The sequence below is a fragment of the Microcebus murinus genome, chromosome 18 (assembly GCF_040939455.1).
Source record: "Microcebus murinus isolate Inina chromosome 18, M.murinus_Inina_mat1.0, whole genome shotgun sequence".
Classification (NCBI taxonomy): Eukaryota; Metazoa; Chordata; class Mammalia; order Primates; family Cheirogaleidae; genus Microcebus; species Microcebus murinus.
This window is the reverse complement of record NC_134121.1, coordinates 29,340,752-29,358,244: the sequence shown is the minus strand read 5'-3', so window position 1 is coordinate 29,358,244 and position 17,493 is coordinate 29,340,752. Positions and strand designations below refer to the sequence as shown.

The following is a 17,493-nucleotide window of genomic DNA, read 5'->3' as shown; positions in this document are numbered from 1 at the left end:
TAGAGTATTCAAAATCATAGAGACAAAACATAGAATAGTGGCTGCCAGAGGCTGGAGACAGGGGGAATGTAGAATTATCGTAATGGGTATAGTTTGTTTTACAAGATGAAAATACTTATGAAGACAGATGGTGGTGATGGCTACACAACATGAATGTATTTATTATCACAGAACCTTATACTTATGAATGGTTAAGATGGTATATTTCATGCTATGTCCATTTTACCAAAAAAATTAGAAACAAGTCTCAGAACAAATATAGACTCAAGAGTATATTAGTCAATATCAACTAGGAATTAAAAGCAACTTAATGTATTTAAAATAGGGAATTTAATTAAGACAACTGATTGCACAGGTGATGGAACCAGCCAAAATGCCAAGTAAGGAACTGTGAGGTAACCCATCCATTAGTAACAGCAGGAAGGCATCACTAGCCCTAGGCTAGGGAGACAAAGAGAGGAGTACAGGGTGGAGGTCATCTGACAGAAACTGGAATGCCAATCGGGTTGCCCAGGGGAAGCTAGAACCATGGAGAAAATGCAGCTGCTGACAGAAAGAGAGAGGGAATAATATGCTTCCCTTTCTCCCAGTCAATGTCTCATCAGTGACTTCCAAACTCAGCCAGAAAACAACAGACATGGTAGCCAAGAAAACACAAGGGGCAGCCACTATGTGAGAGACAGCAAGAAAAGAACAATGAACTATACCTGACAACAAACAGACCTTGGACTAACATAAATAATGTATACAAAAAAATAACTTTCAAGCCTAGAAAGTTCAACACTAATTATTTTGCAGTTATAAATCCTATACAAATGACAAACTTGAATTAATAACCTTTCTTAGAAAATTTTAACCTACTTTAACTTAAGTTTAAGGCTACACACTGTTATAGTTACTGTAAAACTTGTTGTACAATATAATATTAGCTCTAAAGACATTTCTGTAGTGTGGTTATGTTACCCTTTAAATTAAAAATGAATTTTGATTGTATCAGCTCTAGACCTTGAAAAAAAAAACAATAAAAAAATGAATTTTGAAAACTATTATACAAAGTTACTATAAGAAAAAGTAATCTGACTAAAGTAAGGGTTCTCTTTTCAGAATCAGGTCAACCCCAAACATACATTTAATTCACATGTCCCAAAAAAGTTAAAACCATACCATTTAAATCTGCATTTTCAAATCTGACCCAGACTATTTTCTCCTTTTCTTCTGTTAGAGTTGTTCCACTGTAAGCCTGCATAGTAAACAAAAATGTTTGAATAAAAATATTTCATAGCTCTAACACTACTGATGTTTCAAACCAGAGTGTCTTAACACCAACACTATACCCCTCCAACTTCACCAACCCTGTATTTTGTTTAACTAGCACATTTTGGAACATTATTACTTCCGTTGAATTATCTAGGAATCCAATAACCTTGGTCAAAAAAGAATTTTTAAACTCTTAAAAAATTACATAAATCTAAAATACAATGATCACAATCTATTATGAAGCATCACTCTAATTCAAAGAACACAAAAAACTAAACCAACCCTCTATATTGGTTAACAAATAAGGCAGCCTAAAAAATAAACAAAACCACCATCTTCATCTATCAAGCTCCCAGGTGTTTGACAACAGGCAGTTACACTCTACCTACACTTTTCCAAGTGTATGACTGCACTTTTTCAGTTTCTTATCTGGCTTCCAGACCAAACCTATCAGCTAATTCCTGGAAGCCTACAAGGGTCACAAAGATAAGCATGAACTGTCAAGAGTATTCAAAAGGAGGCATCTCTCCATAAAGGACATTTTTATTTAAAATTTTTAAAAGATTGTATATACTTAGAAGTATTTAGACTATTAACAAAGCAGCTGCAACTTTCTTTTTGGAATTATAAAGTTGTATTCAGTTTACAGAACCATTATTTAATACAAGCTGTATCAAAATGATACAAAATCAATCATTTCATACATACTTTGTTATACACAATCAGCTACAGATTTCCTTGTCAATTTACCCATACTGTGTCACACAAAGTTAATGGCTATTGAAAATACTACTAAGACACGGTTATCTTTTTTGTTTTGAGACAGAGTCTTGCTCTGTTACCTGGGCTGGAGTGCTGTGGCATCAGCCTAGCTCACAGCAACCGGGATCAGACTCCCGGGATCAAGCAATCCTCCCGCCTCAGCCTCCCGAGCAGCTAGGACTATAGGCATGCGCCATCATGCCCAGCTAATTTTTTCTATATATTTTCAGTTGTCCAACTAATTTCTTTGTATTTTTAGTAGAGAGGGGGTCTCACTCTTGCTTAGGCTGGTCTCAAATTCCTGAGCTCAAACAATCTTCCTGCCTTGGCCTCCCAGAGTGCTAGGATTTCAGGTGTGAGCCACGGCACCCAGCTAAGACAAGCTTATCTTAACACTAGGTTTACTATAAAAAAAAAAAAAGAAATAACCATAAAGCATGAGTAAGTATGGAAAAATAAAAAAAAAGAGAAAAAGAAATGTTTAAAAATCACCTTACATATGATTTAAATTATCTTTTTTAAAGAAACAAGATGCGTATAGGGCAATTAATTTCTTTGGAGAAGAGGAAAACCTGCACTGCACCAGGACAAACTAATTTCTAAACTTTATCTTCAGACACTTCATCCTTATTTTCTTCCTCAGTCTTTCTCTTTTCATCCTTAAAAAAAAAAATCCTTTTTTTAACCTATTTTTTATTTTTTGTAGAGATGGGGGCACTATGTTGCCCTGGCTAGTCTTGAACTCCTGCCTCGAATGATCCTTCTGCCCTGCCCTCCCAAAGCACCAGAATTACAGGCATGAACCACTGCACGTGGCTCCCCTAAAATTCCCTTTATTAAAAATAAACTCTTTCAGACCAGGTACAGTGGCTCACGCCTGTAATCCTAGCACTCTGGGAGGCCCAGGCAGGAGGACCACTTGAGCTCAGAAGTTCGAGATCAGCCTGAGCAAGAGCAAGACCCTGTCTGTACTAAAAATAGAAAGAAATTAGGTAGACAACTAAAAATATATATGGAAAAAATTAGCTGGGCATGATGGTGCATGCCTGTATCCCAGCTACTCGGGATACTGAGGCAGAAGGATTGCTTAAGCCCAAGAGTTTCAGGTTGCTGTGAGCTAGGCTGATGCCACAGCACTCTAGCCCAGAGTCTTGCTCTGTGTTAGCAACAGAGCAAGACTCTGTCTCAAAAAAAAAAAAAAAAAAAAAAAAAAACTCTTTTCTTTCATGATAATTTTAGATTATTTAACATAGTACAGAAAGTTCTCATTATACTCCTCACCCAGTTTCCCCTAATGTTAATTATCTACTCTAACCAAATTTTACATTATTATGGTACATTTGTCAAAACTACAAAACTAACATCATGCCTTACTGTTAACTAAACCCCAGACTTTATGTGGATTTCACAAGTTTTTCCACTAATGTCCTTTCTCTGCTCCAGGATCCAATCTACGATTGCACTTAAAGACAATTTTTTTCTGTCAGGCTTTCCTTTACCCTGGTAAAACAGTAACATTTTCAAATTTTTCTTCAGCTTAGCAGACTTATTGTAAGACTACTTATCATCTGCAACATTATTCAACATTCTCCCAACTACTTTGCAACATCTTCAATATGCTCTCCTTTGATTTCTGGGTAATACACAGAACAAAAGAAGGCCAAAAGAGACCTTTCAGTGAGTTTTCCTCTCTCCTTAGCAGATGTGGTATTCTCTTTTATTAAGCATTTTTGAGAAAATTCTGTGAAGTTGACTAAAGTACCTGAGTACTGCTTTTGGTGCGCCTTCCTGCAGGTTTGCACAAATAAGACATGTCGCATTATTCTGCCTCTCAGCTTATGATCTCCTTTGCCCAAGCTGAGATATTTTATTCTCAGTGAGATACAAACTCACCCAGTGCCCATCCCAGCTTTCATTTGAGGTCTTTATGGAGGTCAGAGTACTACCACACAAAATTTTTTCTTTTTTTTTCCCCAGGACTGATTTTTTTGTTTGTTTTGAGACAGAATCTCGCTGTCACCTGGGCTAGAGTGCCATGGCCTCAGCCTAGCTCACAGCAACCTCAAACTCCTGGGCTCGAGTAATTCTCCTGCCTCAGCCTTCCAAGTACCTGGGATTATAGGTGCTTGCCACCACACCCAGCTAATTCTATATTTAGTAGAGATGGGGTTTTGCTCTTGCTCAGGCTGAGCAAAACTCCTGAGTTCAAGTGACGCTCCCACTTCAACCTCCCAGAGTACTAGGATTACAGGCATGAGCCACCCTGCCTGGCCCTCCAGGACTGACTATACGCCTTTCTTCTTCAAACAAGAGCAACTGTTTTAGTTCTTTTATTTAGAGTCAAAACATTCATCCCATACTGACAAGATTTATTTACTTCTCCTTTTATACCTTATCTGGTTTGGGATTTTGTTTTTTGTTTTTTTTTTTTTTTAGAGATAAGGTCTCACTCTGTCACCCAGGCTGGAGGCCAGTGGTGCATTGGTGAGATCATAACAGCTTACTGCAACCTTGACCTCCTTGGCTCAAGAGATCCTCCTGCCTCAATCTCCCAAAGTGCAGGGATAACCATAAGAAGAAAATACAGAAAACTTTTTCTTAAGTAGTTTCAGTAGAACAGTGTTTCCCAAAGCTACTGTTTCATAAGAATTATCTGAGATTCTTTTTTTCTGTACCTTGGCACAGTAACTGAGATTCTTATTATAGACAAAAGTTATTGGACACAACCTCAAATCCAATGTGTCAGACTCTACTCTCTGAGAGAGGAAATTATTACCACTTTTAACAAGTGTGCCAAGTGATAATTAGGTTTAAGTTTGGGCAAAAGTATACTAGATGATCCCAGTAAGGCTGTTCTCATTCTTTAGCCTCACATTTATATAAAGGGAACAGTAAGGAGCTTAATTTCTTTTAAGTTAGAGTATCAAGACTACACTAGTTGGCATAAAAATACTGCTCAATATAAAAGAAATGTAGATTTGTGCCCAGGTGTAATATTTAGTTAATATCTAGCAAATAAAGCACATAAGAGTGTACATTGCTTTTCTCACTTCAGACAGGCAACAATTAAGTAGGACAAGAGAAAGATTTCAGAAATAGAACCTAACTAAAAAGTCCCAAATCTCAACTCTCTACTAACATCACACCTTGATTCCTCTCAGGAGAGCAAGTCCCTAAGCAGTAATAGTTATGCCATTGTCATCACAACACTGAGGCACATCTACACAGTAAGAAGTCTAGTTTCACCCTACCAATGCTCAGGAGGCTAAAACATCAGAAGCCTTTCTAAAGTTGCTGATGCTAGTGTCAAGTTTAGAAAACAGAACATTTCAGAGCTTCCCCAGACAAAGGTAAAACCTACTATTTCCAAAATCACACAGACACTTACCTGTGGCACAACATCCTGTAGAAAAGTCACAACACTTTCCATGTAAGACTGCTCTCTGGAAAATGGTGAAATAGATAAAATTTATCATGAGACCTTAATATAGACCATGAAAAAACTCAATTTACAAGTCTTAATAAAATCACTCATAATATTAAAACAAGAATAAAAGGTCAGGTGGCTGGTAGGGAGGGGCAAAAAAAGGCCAACTCTTATCACCTGGTAATTCTGCTAAACCATCTTCTGGTTTCATGAGTCTTTGTATATGTTATCAAATATAACTGACCTTTTAACATTTTTTAACAGTATCTTGTTTTTCTGTTTTTTGTTGTTGTGTCCTTGGTTTTTTGTTTTCTTTTTGAGACAAGTTCTTGTTCTACTGTCCAGGCTAGATAGCAGTGATGTCATCATAGCTCACTACAATCTCAAACTACTAGGCTCAAACGATCCTCCTGCCTTAGCCTCCCAAAGTGCTGGGATTAAAACATGAGCCACTGTGCCCAGCCTTTTAAACAGTATCTATTTTTAAAAGTCATGCTTACTATGGTATCAGTTTATAAGAAAATGAAAAAAAAGTTATGCTATCCTAATTTGATAGAGATAATTTCTAACTTGTATTTGAAGGAGTGATGACAAGATGGAGGACCTGGCTAAGGCAGGACCTTCCTCTTGAGTCAGAGAATGCCCTAGTTACAGCAAGAAAAACAGTTGCTGGTGATTCAGTATTTAGTGAGCTAGTGTTCAAATTGGTTATGAACCTATTCCTTCATCTCTATGTAGCAAATGAATCTGCATTTTGCTGCAGGTGCAGGGATTAGAACTCACATAACTTTTGGCATAGACAAGACATGGGAAAATATTAAAATGCATAACAGTAAGGGAAAAAATAACATTGTTACAGTCACTGTATATATATATATATATGTATACACACACACACATATATGTATATATACATACATACATATGCGCACACGCACACACACACACATTTTTTAAGACAGAGTCTCCCTCTGTCATCCCGGGTAGAGAACAGTAGCTCACAGCAACCTCAAACTCCTCAGCTCAAGCCATCCTCTTGCTTCAGCTTCCCAGGTAGCTGGCACTATAGAAACACACCACCACACCCAGCTAATTTTTATATTTTTAGTAGACACAGAATCTTGCTCTTGCTCTGCTGGTCTCAAACTCCTGACCTCCAGCAATCTTCCTGCCTTGGCCTCCTAGAGTGGTAGGATTACAGGTGTGAGACACTATTCCTGGCCACAATTCATATATTTTAAACAGGAAGTACTAATGTATGTATGTAAGCAAATGAAGAAAAAGTTTTCTTGTTTTTTTTTTTTTTTTGGAGACAGGGTCTTGCACTGTCACTCAGGCTGGAGTGTATTGGTGCAATCTTAGCTCACTGCAACCCCAAACTCCTGGGCTCAAGTGGTCTTTCTGCCTCAGTCTCCTGAGTACCTGGCACTACAAGGGCATACCACCACACCTGGCTAATTTTTCTAGTTTTGTAGAGATGGGGACTCACTCTTGTTCAGTCTGGTCTTGAACTCCTGGTCTCAAGTGATCATCCCACCTCAGCCTCCCAAAGTACTAAGATTACAGGCATGAACCACTATGCCCAACCAAGAAAAACAATTTCTTCAAAATATGAAGTCAAATTCACTTCACAAGATATGAAAAATTACACTAGAAGAAATATTATGAGTTCTTATGAATCCTATAAAAAAAATATGCCTTAGAGACCGACAAAATTGATAAAGCCTAGAAAGAAAGATTAGGCCTACCTTTCTAATATCTTTTTTTTTTTTTGCCGCTCTCCTAACTTACTCTGCTTCAGCCATATGCAACTTCAATTCCTGGAATACACCAAGCTCTTCTTTGAGTCAACACGTTTACAACACATTTCTTTCTGCCTGTATTCCTTCTCATACATTCTCTTCTCTTCCTTTCAGATCTCCAGCTTAATTGTTATCTCCTCAGAGAGACATTCTGACAGCACTATGTAGATTCCCCCTTGTAATTCTCTATCATAGCACACTGTGCAAGGTCACAGCCTATAACTATTTTATTGGTTTACTTATTTAATATTTTTCCCACTAGAATGTAAGCTCCATTACACAAAAGAATCTATCTCTCACATTTACCTTGTATCTCCAGAATCTATAAGCCATAAAGCCAATACTTAGGCTTGGAGTAGATGCTGAAGCATTTTTTTTTTTTTTTTTTTTTTTTTTTTTTTGAGACAGAGTCTCATTTTGTTGCCCAGGCTAGAGTGAGTGCCATGGCATCAGCCTAGCTCACAGCAACCTCAAACTCCTGGGCTCAAGCAATCCTGCTGCCTCAGCCTCCCGAGGTAGCTGGGACTACAGGCATGCGCCACCATGCCTGGCTAATTTTTTTCTATATATATTAGTTAGCCAATTAACTTCTTCTATGTATAGTAGAGACGGGATCTCGCTCTTGCTCAGGCTGGTTTCGAACTCCTGACCTTGAGCAATCCGCCCGCCTCAGCCTCCCAGAGTGCTAGGATTACAGGCGTGAGCCACCACGCCCAGCCTGAAGCATTATTTATTAAAAGAACACTGAATGAATGATTTTTTTAAATCCACTAAAATTGGCTGGGCGTGGTGGCTCACACCTGTAATCTTAGCACTCTGGGAGGTCAAGGCCAGCAGATCATTTGAGCTCAGGAGTTCGAGACCAGCCTGAGCAAGAACAAGACCCCGTTTCAACCAAAAATAGAAAAAATTAGCCGGCCATGGAGGTACATATCTGTAGTCTCAGATACCTGGGAGGGTGAGGCAGAAGGATCGCTTGAGCCCAGGAGTTTGAGGTTACTGTGAGCTAGACTGACAACACGGTGAGACTCTGTCTCAAAAAAAAAAAAAAAACCCACTAAAATTATATTGTATCACATAACAAAATGCAATACATTTTGAATACCCTATGGTGAAACAGCATAAAATACCATATAAGTGCACAAACTACCTGGGTTTGATCTGACTCCCCTTCTTTGCTATTACCAAGGATATCTTAATCTCTGATTTGGTTTCCTCACCAGTAAAGTGGAGATTAAAACATTACCTAACTCAGAGCTATTAACATGCTTAATTTGTTGCCAGGGTCCATAGTTAGCAAAGAAATACAGCTCTGAGAAATGTAGCAGGGAAAAAGGACATATTATGGTAAAATATCATATTCATATTATACATGAACTCTTGTTAGTCTGAGAAGGCAATCTTTTTGAAACATGCTAAACTACCCAAAGGAAATAATCCAAAATTTCCTTGAGAGCCTTTTTAAAATTTATTCATCTATTATTTTTAGAGACTGGGTATCTGTCACCCAGACTGCAGTGCAGTGGTGCAATCATAGCTCACTGCAACCTTGAACTGCTGGGCTCATGCAATCCTTCCACATCAGCCACCCAAGTAACTGGGAATACAGTCGTGAGCCACTGTGCCCAACACATTTTAAAGGGCAGAAACAAGTTTTTAACTCCTTAGCCAGGTGTAGAGGGTCTTAATGGCCCATCCCAATCTACTTTAAATAGGTCAACTTCCCTATATCAGGACTACATTTCATTTATAAAAATAGCTGGCCTTTCCCACATCTGGGAAACGGATTCTATTCCCTTGCCTAAAATGTCTCCTTGACTCAAAGTGCCCAAATTCTATTCAGCCTTTAAAGAAACACTATAAATACTACCTTCTTATTGAAACATTTTCTGATCACTCCACTAAAATACTCCCTCTAAATCCTCATGCTGTTTTCTGACATCTTTTATCTTTTACTGATTATACTGATTTCAAGTACATATATCTATAAACCATGTTGGATTATAAACTCCAAGTATAGACATTCTTTGTCAAAGAATGCCTAAAATATAGAAAAGTAATATGACTTACTTTGAAACTTTCTGACTGAAACCTAGAGTAAGAGATACATTTTACATCATGATCTAGTAAATAAATACATATATGTATGTATCTATAAGCATGTCACAAAACAATACTAGCTCCCAGCTATATTTTCTATTCTATTTCATTTTTCTAAATATTGTCCTGATCCACTAAACTGATTTAATGGGCTGGGCATGGTGGCTCACACCTGTAATCCTAGCACTCTAGAAGGCCAAGGCAGGAGAATCACTTGAGCTCAGGAGTTTGAGACCAGCCTGAGCAACAGCGAGACGCCGTCTCTCCTAAAAAAGGAAAAATTAGCCAGGTGTGGTGGCATGCACATGTAGTCCCAGCTATTCGGGAGGCTGAGGCAGGAGAATTGCTTAAGCCCTGGAGTTTTAGGTTTCTGTGAGCTAGACAAATGCCACGGCACTCTAGCCCAGGTGACACAGTGAGACTCTGTCTCAAAATAAATAAATAAATAATAAATTGATTTAATGGTCCACTAATTTGTTAAACCTAGAGTTTGAAAACCACTGCTCTTCAGGATTTACCATAGTACTATTCAGGTACTATAAATATGCTGAATACCTCAACCTAACCTTGCAATTCTTCCTTTTATTTGGCTTTAGCAATGATATTTACTATCCTTTAAAGCCAAAATTTAAAAGATGTTTACAAAGTAATCACTGCTCCAAAAAGAAAACCTGAATGTTAGTTATTATTCTGAGCAATCTTTTCTTCAGCTATTGGGCTTATCTGAAATGTGCTTACGTGACAGCCTGAGGGCGAACGACAACTCCACCAGTACAACGACTGGGTCTTCTAGGGGAATCTGTAGCCATAGCTTCATTCATAAAACCTGTTTCCAGAACAAAAAGATAGAAAAATGGATCATTATTGTTAGGGGTAGGGAAAAAGGTTTATGGTTGCTCACTAGAGATCTCTTTTCAAGAATGCCTAAAATGCAGGAAACTTCCCAGCAGTTCCTTTTAACCAGAAAGCAAACAGAGGGGGATGAACTAGATAGTTTAAATTTTCAAATTATAATGAAGTTTTTTGTTTTTCTTATAATTTTAAAAATATTTTTATTGTGCTAATCTCTGGATCATTCCAATTTTACTATATATGCGTACTGCCAAAGTGAGCACTGGTTTTTGGTTTTTGTTTTGTTTTGTTATATATACGACCAGGCCTCAGAACCACAAGACCAGTTAAGGCTCTTGTTGGACTTTTAGTCTGCTGTTAACATAAAGAGATCATGGAATAGGAAATTAGTGGAATTTTATGTTGAGATAGTGAAAATACACATGGTACAATATTTCAACACCCAATGAAACAGTGACATGATACCACTCTACCTTCCAACTAAACCTTCCGGGAATCTATGAGTCAGACTGCAGGGCCAGAATTTAAATCATATTTTTAACTCCCCTGCTATTGTAACCTAGTTATAAGTAACAAATAAGTCAAATAAGTAACATAAACTTATATCATGTTAGAAGCCCCTTATCCTGTCCTGTCACATCAATAAATCCTGATCCTAGAATGTTTAATGAGCCTCTGAATCACTGAGGAAGTTTTAAGAGCATGGAGGCTACTTGCTTAAGATGAAAAGAGGACTGACAACAATATTAAAGATCTCTGACAGGAAAGCCCACACCTGGACCTAATCTTGAAAGCACCTAAAACAATCACTTCTAAAGAAGGAGCATTCTACCACCTTATTTGAAAACTCCCAACCTGGTGAGCCCCACCTCCTACAACCAATATATTCTACTGCCCCAACTAGCCCAACTACCCCTTCCTCAGGGGGTACCTTCACCTCCAGTCCCTCAGCCCTCTCATTTCCATCCCACCCTTTCGTTCTCAAACCACAGTCTCCCAAGCCCTGTCCTTTAAGGGCCTTGTCTCCTGAGGACCACCCTCGCCGGCACCTCAGGCCCCACTCTCCTGAAAGACACCCGGCACAGCGCTACCCACTTAACCTCCAACAGGAGCCACCGCTGCCCCTGGCCGCCCTCTGGCCCCTTGCCCTTCTCCCCTCCCCCTCCAGTAGCGACACCTCTCCCCCGTCGAATACCTGCCAGCCCAACCCGGTCCCGTCACGCTGCCTGCCCCTCGTCCTTTCCAAGCCTCCCCAAAGCCAAAGACCCGCCAGCCCTCTCACCGGCCGCCCCGCCGGTAAACGCTGTTCTCCAGCTCAAGGCTCACTGTTTGGAGTCTCCCTGCGTGATTGACGGCTGCCACTTCCTACCACGCCTCAGCGGAACCAGCCCTCTAGCCAATCCGAGAAACAAACTGGCTATGGCTGGGCACCGCCCTTGGAGGTCAGCTTCGCCAACCAGCAAGTAGAAAAGAGGCGGATCCGCCTCCTGAATTTGTCCAATCCGCTGGGGCTGAAGGAACAACACAACAGTATGTAAGTTCGGCTGAAGCCGACGCGTCAGGTTCGGTTGCGAACGCAGGCAGGTGGGTAGGAATTACGAGCAGGTATGTTTTCTTTGCAGACAGCACCTTCGTGGCTTTGTCAAAAAAAAAAGCAACATACCCCAGATTCCTGTCCACCTCATCCAAGCATCTCAGGTTGGGAGCCGGACGGGGAGTCGGGTCTGTTTACATCGAATTCTCGCGACACCTGGTTCGAAGCTCAAAGCACGTGGACATGGCAGCTGCCAATCACTTTCAGCTGGCCACTCACCCATGCCCAACCCGCCTTCTGCCCCGCCCTTTGCAATGTGTTTACCTTCCGGGAGCCTAGGCTGGCTCGCGCCTGTGGTTAGCCAAGGTGTTAATCTGAGTAAGGGACGCGACCGCTAATCTTGTCAATTTGAGCTAGTTTTGTAGACCAGGCCTGACTCCTTCCTTAGCTCAGTTTCCATCTCCCGTATCTCTGAGGCTGGAGATCTCGCTGTTGTCATTTCATCAGTTACATTTCTTATATAAGAAGAATATTTATTGATTTATTGAACGTTCAGCACAATCCTTCATATACTTCAGATACAATACTTAATATGTAGTATCAAATTTAATGCTAATGACAGTTCCATGAGAGTATAGCTTATTAATTGGCATGGTGTTTGTAAGGAATTGGCCAATACAGCAATAAAAATAAAAAAGGTCTTAGCACAGTGGGAGAGTGGGAAATGTAGTAGAAAAACTACTTCCCAGGAAATAGCACAGTTAATCAGGGGTTGGAGGTAAGTATAAATATAGATGTAAATATAAACAGAGATAGTAGATAGAGATATGGAAATAGCTGTAGGCAAGAAACCACCCGTTTGCTCTAGATACTCAGTCACTGCCAGTAAATAGAATTTGCAAAGTGTTCCATTTATCAGCCTCATGTTTGAACACTGGTTAATAAGGGATTATAAGTGTTCGTCTATTTCCTCTCCACAAATTCCCAACATGAAGGAGCTTTTAAGATTTGCTCCCTTCATTTGTCAAAAGGTGAACTTCATGATCATGCCAGTTGAAGATTGAAACTGTCCTGTTTAGGAATTTGGCTCTCTCCTCTCTCCTCTCTCTTCTCTCTCTCTCCTCGACTCTCTCACTCCTCTCCTCTCTCCTCTCTCTCTCTCTTTTCTCCTTACTCTCCTCTCTCTCTCTCTTTTCCTCTCTCCTCACTTTTCTCTCTCTCTTCTCTCTCCTCTCCCTCTCTCCTCTCTCCTCTCTCCCTCTCTATCCTGTTTTTAGAAGACCAGATGACAACTCAGTTAGGGTTTGGTGAGCGTATGTGGTTATAATTTGATTATTAGTCTGGTCTGTTGGGGACTAGTGTGCAGGAGTTTGGTTCAAAACAATACCTTCCTATAATTTTTGTTTAACACATTAAGCTCTCCAAAGAAGGAACTTTCTAATATTCAAAATTCTTTCTGCTCTTATTGCTATTACTGGCTTACTTCTTTGTTGTCTTTGAAAAGTTTTTTGAGTGTTTCTCTTGTGCTTATCTCATTTTTCCCCAACTAGAAAGTTAAAATCCTCCTAGGCATTAATAGATAAGGCTTTTACATTATTGAATCTCCCACAACACATAATAGCCCTGAATACACAACTGGTATTTAAAAGTTCTGACTAGGCCAGGTGCAGTGGCTCACGCCTGTTATCCTAGCACTCTGGGAAACCGAGGGGGGTGGATTGCTCGAGGTCACGAGTTCGAAACCAGCCTGAGCGAGACCAGTCTCTACTATAAATACAAAGAAATTAATTGGCCAACTAATATATTTACAAAAAATTAGCCAGGCATGGTGGCACATGCCTGTAGTCCCAGCTATTCGGGAGGCTGAGGCAGTAGGATTGCTTGACCCCAGGAGTTTGAGGTTGCTGTGAGCTAGGCTGATGCCATGGCACACACTCTAGCCTGGGCAACAAAGTGAGACTCTGTCTCAAAAAAAAAAAAAAAAAGGAAAGTTCAGACTTATTTAAATTAAATACTTAATATCCTTGTGTTTTCCAGGATCCAGAGAACTAATAAAGAGGAAGTCCAGAGAAGACCAATAGGTAATAATCTATACAAATGGGATAACCAGCATTTGTATAAGGTTTTTCAGTTTAAATAGCTGTTTTGGGCCAGGCGTGGCTCACGCCTGTAATCCTAGCACTCTGGGAGGCCGAGGTGGACAGATTGCTCAAGGTCAGGAGTTCCAAACCAGCCTGAGCAAGAGCCAGACCCCGTCTCTACTGTAAATAGAAAGAAATTAATTGGGCAACTAATATATATAGAAAAAATTAGCCAGGCATGGTGGCACATGCCTGTAGTCCCAGCTACTCGGGAGGCTGAGGCAGCAGGATTACTTGAGCCCAGGAGTTTGAGGTTGCTGTGAGCTAGGCTGACACCATGGCACTCACTCTAGCCTAGGCAACAGAGTGAGACTCTGTCTCAAAATAAATAAATAAATAAATAGCTGTTTTGTGTGCATTGTTAAGTTCCATAACTCTTTGATGATTTCTCTAAAAAGTTATGGAAAAAACAAGCAAACAAAAACCAAAAAGGATACACTTGTACACAAGTTCATTCATTCAGCAAATGTTTGGCTACCTATTAAGTGTTAGACACATCCTAAACGATGGGGATACAGGAATGAACAAATCAACAAATCGATATACCTGTCCTCAACCAGAGAATTTACTTTCCTGGTGGAAAGACAAAAATAAACACAAAAACAGAGAAAATCAAGTAGTGTGAAATGCTATGCAGAAAAAGAAACCAGATAAATAGAGGTAGGAAATGCCTTACTCTAGTGTGGTCAGGGAAGACCACTCACGAAATGATATTTGAACAAAAACTTCAATGAAGTGAGAAAGCTACTCAGAGGGAAAAATCAGTCCAGACAAAAGGAACAGCCAGATGCAGTGGTACACACAGGTAATCCTGGCTACCCTAGAGGTTTAGGCAGGGGATCACCCGAGCCCAGGAGTTCCAGAGCAGCTTGGACAACATAGAGAGAAGCCCTCTTCTCAAAAACAAAAACAAAGGTAACAAGTATAAAGGCCCTAATAAGGGAATGAGTTTTGGCCAGGCAAAGTGGTTCATGCCTGTAATCCTAGCACTTTGGGAGGCTAGGCAGGAGAATCTCTTGAGGCGAGGAATCCAGATCATCTTGAGCAATATGGTGAGACCCTGTCTTTACAAAAAATTTGAAAATTAGCTGGGTATGGTGGTGGTGCACACCTGTAGTCTCAGCTGAGGCAAGAGGATCACTGGAGTGCAGGAGTTGAAGGTTGGAGTGTGCTATGACTGTGCTACTGTTCTCCAGCCTGGGCAACAAAGTGAGACGTTGTCTCAAAAAAAAAGGAAATGAATTTTGAGGAAAAACAAACAAGAAAACCAATATGGTTTAAGCAAAGTGAATTAAATAGAAAATAATTTCAAACTAGTTAGAAGAGGTAAGCAGTGACCAGATGGAATATGGCCTCATATAGCATTACAAGGAGTTTCAAATTTACTCTAGGGTGAGAATCTACTGGAGGAATTTCAGCTAGGAAGTGTCATGAGCATATTTACATTTTTTAAAGATCATTGTATTATATAGAAAATAAACTGTTGTGAGGAAGGGACAACAGTAGCAGCTATACATCAAGGAGGGAGACTATTTCCATTGAGAAGGTGAGAGATAACCTCTACAACTAGACCTACAATTGAAGCCATAAAGATAATGAAAATTAGTCTATTTCAGAATATGTTTGGAAAAGAGAATTGAAAGAACATGACAATGTGGGATGATGGGAAAGAATCAAGGATAGTTCCTGTGTTCTGGACTTGATCAACTGAGTGGTGCCCTTTATAAATAGGATGAACACTACTAGCAGAGTTATAAATTTCTTAGTGGGGATAAATTTCTGTCCCTTCATTTCATCCTTTGTGAATTGTAGAAAGAATTATGAGCCTCACAGGCTTTTTATGAGGAGTAAATAAGTTTAAAGTTCATAGATCCAGTTAGAAATTTCTCCAAATGTTCTGGGCACAGAGAGTGGCTCATGAGTATAATCCCAGCACTATGAGGGGCTGAAGCAGGAGTATTGCTTGAGGCCAGGAGTCCAAGACCAGCCTGGGCAACATTGTGAGACCGTATCTCTATAAAAATTTTTAAAAATTAGCGGGATGTGTGGCATGTGCCTATAATCCCAGCTACTCAGGAAGCTGTGGCAGAAGGACCTCTTGAGCCCAGAAGTTGGAGGTTCCAGTGAGCTATGATTGTGCCACTGCACTCCAGCCTGGGTGATAGAACAAGACTATCTCAAAAAAAAAAATTTTTTTTTTTAAATTTTAGGCCCGGTACAGTGGCTCACACCTGTAATCCTAGCAGTCTGGGAGGCCAAAGTGAGAGGAATGCTTGAGGCCAGGAGTTCTCTACAAATAAATAAATAAATAGAAAAATTAGCCAGGTGTGGCGGTGCACACCTGTAGTCAAGAGGCTGAGACAGGAGAATCCCTTGAGCCTAGGAGTTTGAGGTTGCAGTGAGCTATAATGACACTACTACACTCTAGCCCAGGAGACAGAGTGAGGCTCTATCTTAAAAAAAAAAAAAATTCTCCCAATGAATTACCAACCAGTTCTAAGTGTTCCATTTTTTTTTTTACTATAAAGATGGTGTAATAGTTTCTTATGAGCCCTCAAATAGAGATAAAATAAAACTTGTGGTGATGTTTTAAAATGGAAGTAACTTGTGGGTGCTCAGTACATATTACCAGCTCATGAGTCACTTCAAAATATTGAGACAGGAGGAAACTCTTCAACGAACTCTTTGTTCTTGACACTGTGCAATCCCAGTTAGGAAACTCATGTTTAGTAGAAAAGAACAACTTCAAGCTAGAGTTCTTTGTTCTTCCAGTTGGTACCGTGGCTCATTATAATAAATTACTAATGACTAAGATAGCCTCTCCAATGGCCCTGCAGAACAAAAAACAAAAGTCCCCAGAGAACAATCAGGGAGATATCCAAATGCAAATCAAATTTCTAGGTCAGTGTGTACTTTGTTGTTTTTATTTTGGTATGATTAGGATTTTTTTTTTTTTTTTAGCTTTGAACAAGCCATTGACTTGCTTACCCAGCCCACCAAAAACACTTGGATAATAATCAGGTGATTTCAGCAGCGGGGAAATCTGCTTTCACACACAACTACGGTGAACATGAAGATTTGAATTTTCAGTGAAGTAAAAGGAAAAACAGATTAAAAGAAACTTCCCTTTCACATTTCTCTAAAATCCTCCAATTGTAAGGTAAAAATACATTAATTACTCACTATATAGACTTTCTTTGATGTATTCATTAGGTTGAAATTTTTGAACACTACCATTTTAGTAATCTCCTGAAAAGTAGAATTCCAAAATTTGTAGAATAGCAAAACCAACATGATCCAAGGTCGTATCACCTCACATCTATTTAATTACAATTAGTGCCTGCCTTTTGTCCATCCTGAATATTACTAGATAACTGTGATTTCTAAAACAGCATTTTCCTGCCCCCCCCCCCACATGGTGGCATGTGCATGTAGTCCCAGTTACTCAGAGGCTGAGGCAGGAGGATAGCTTTGAGCCCAGAAGTTTGAGGCTGCAGTGAACTATGATTACACAGTTACACTCCAGCCTGGGTGACAGAGCAAGACCCTATCTCTAAAAATTTTTAAAAATAAATAAAACAGCATTTTCCCATAATTTCTTTTAATTTTTTGTATTTT

General features: G+C 39.6%; 1 protein-coding gene across 19 annotated transcripts in view; it reads right to left on the bottom strand.

The window, feature by feature from the left end:
* Positions 1-11,944, bottom strand: part of BCAS3 (BCAS3 microtubule associated cell migration factor) — a 539,137-nt gene extending 527,193 nt beyond the window's left edge. For 10 of the 19 annotated variants that reach the window (XM_075994398.1, XM_075994401.1, XM_012775078.2 and 7 more), the window contains exons 1-4: positions 11,864-11,944; positions 10,087-10,174; positions 5,408-5,462; positions 1,165-1,240 (exon numbers count right to left, since the gene is read on the bottom strand). In XM_075994398.1, the coding sequence (XP_075850513.1) occupies positions 1,165-1,240; positions 5,408-5,462; positions 10,087-10,174; positions 11,864-11,885 (241 nt within the window). In that variant the 5' untranslated portion in view covers positions 11,886-11,944. Of the gene's footprint in view, positions 1-1,164; positions 1,241-5,407; positions 5,463-10,086; positions 10,175-11,395; positions 11,594-11,863 lie in introns of those variants that run through there. The other 9 variants (XM_075994399.1, XM_075994402.1, XM_012775225.3 and 6 more) reach the window with 7 other exon arrangements.
* Between the last annotated feature and the right edge of the window lie 5,549 nt (positions 11,945-17,493).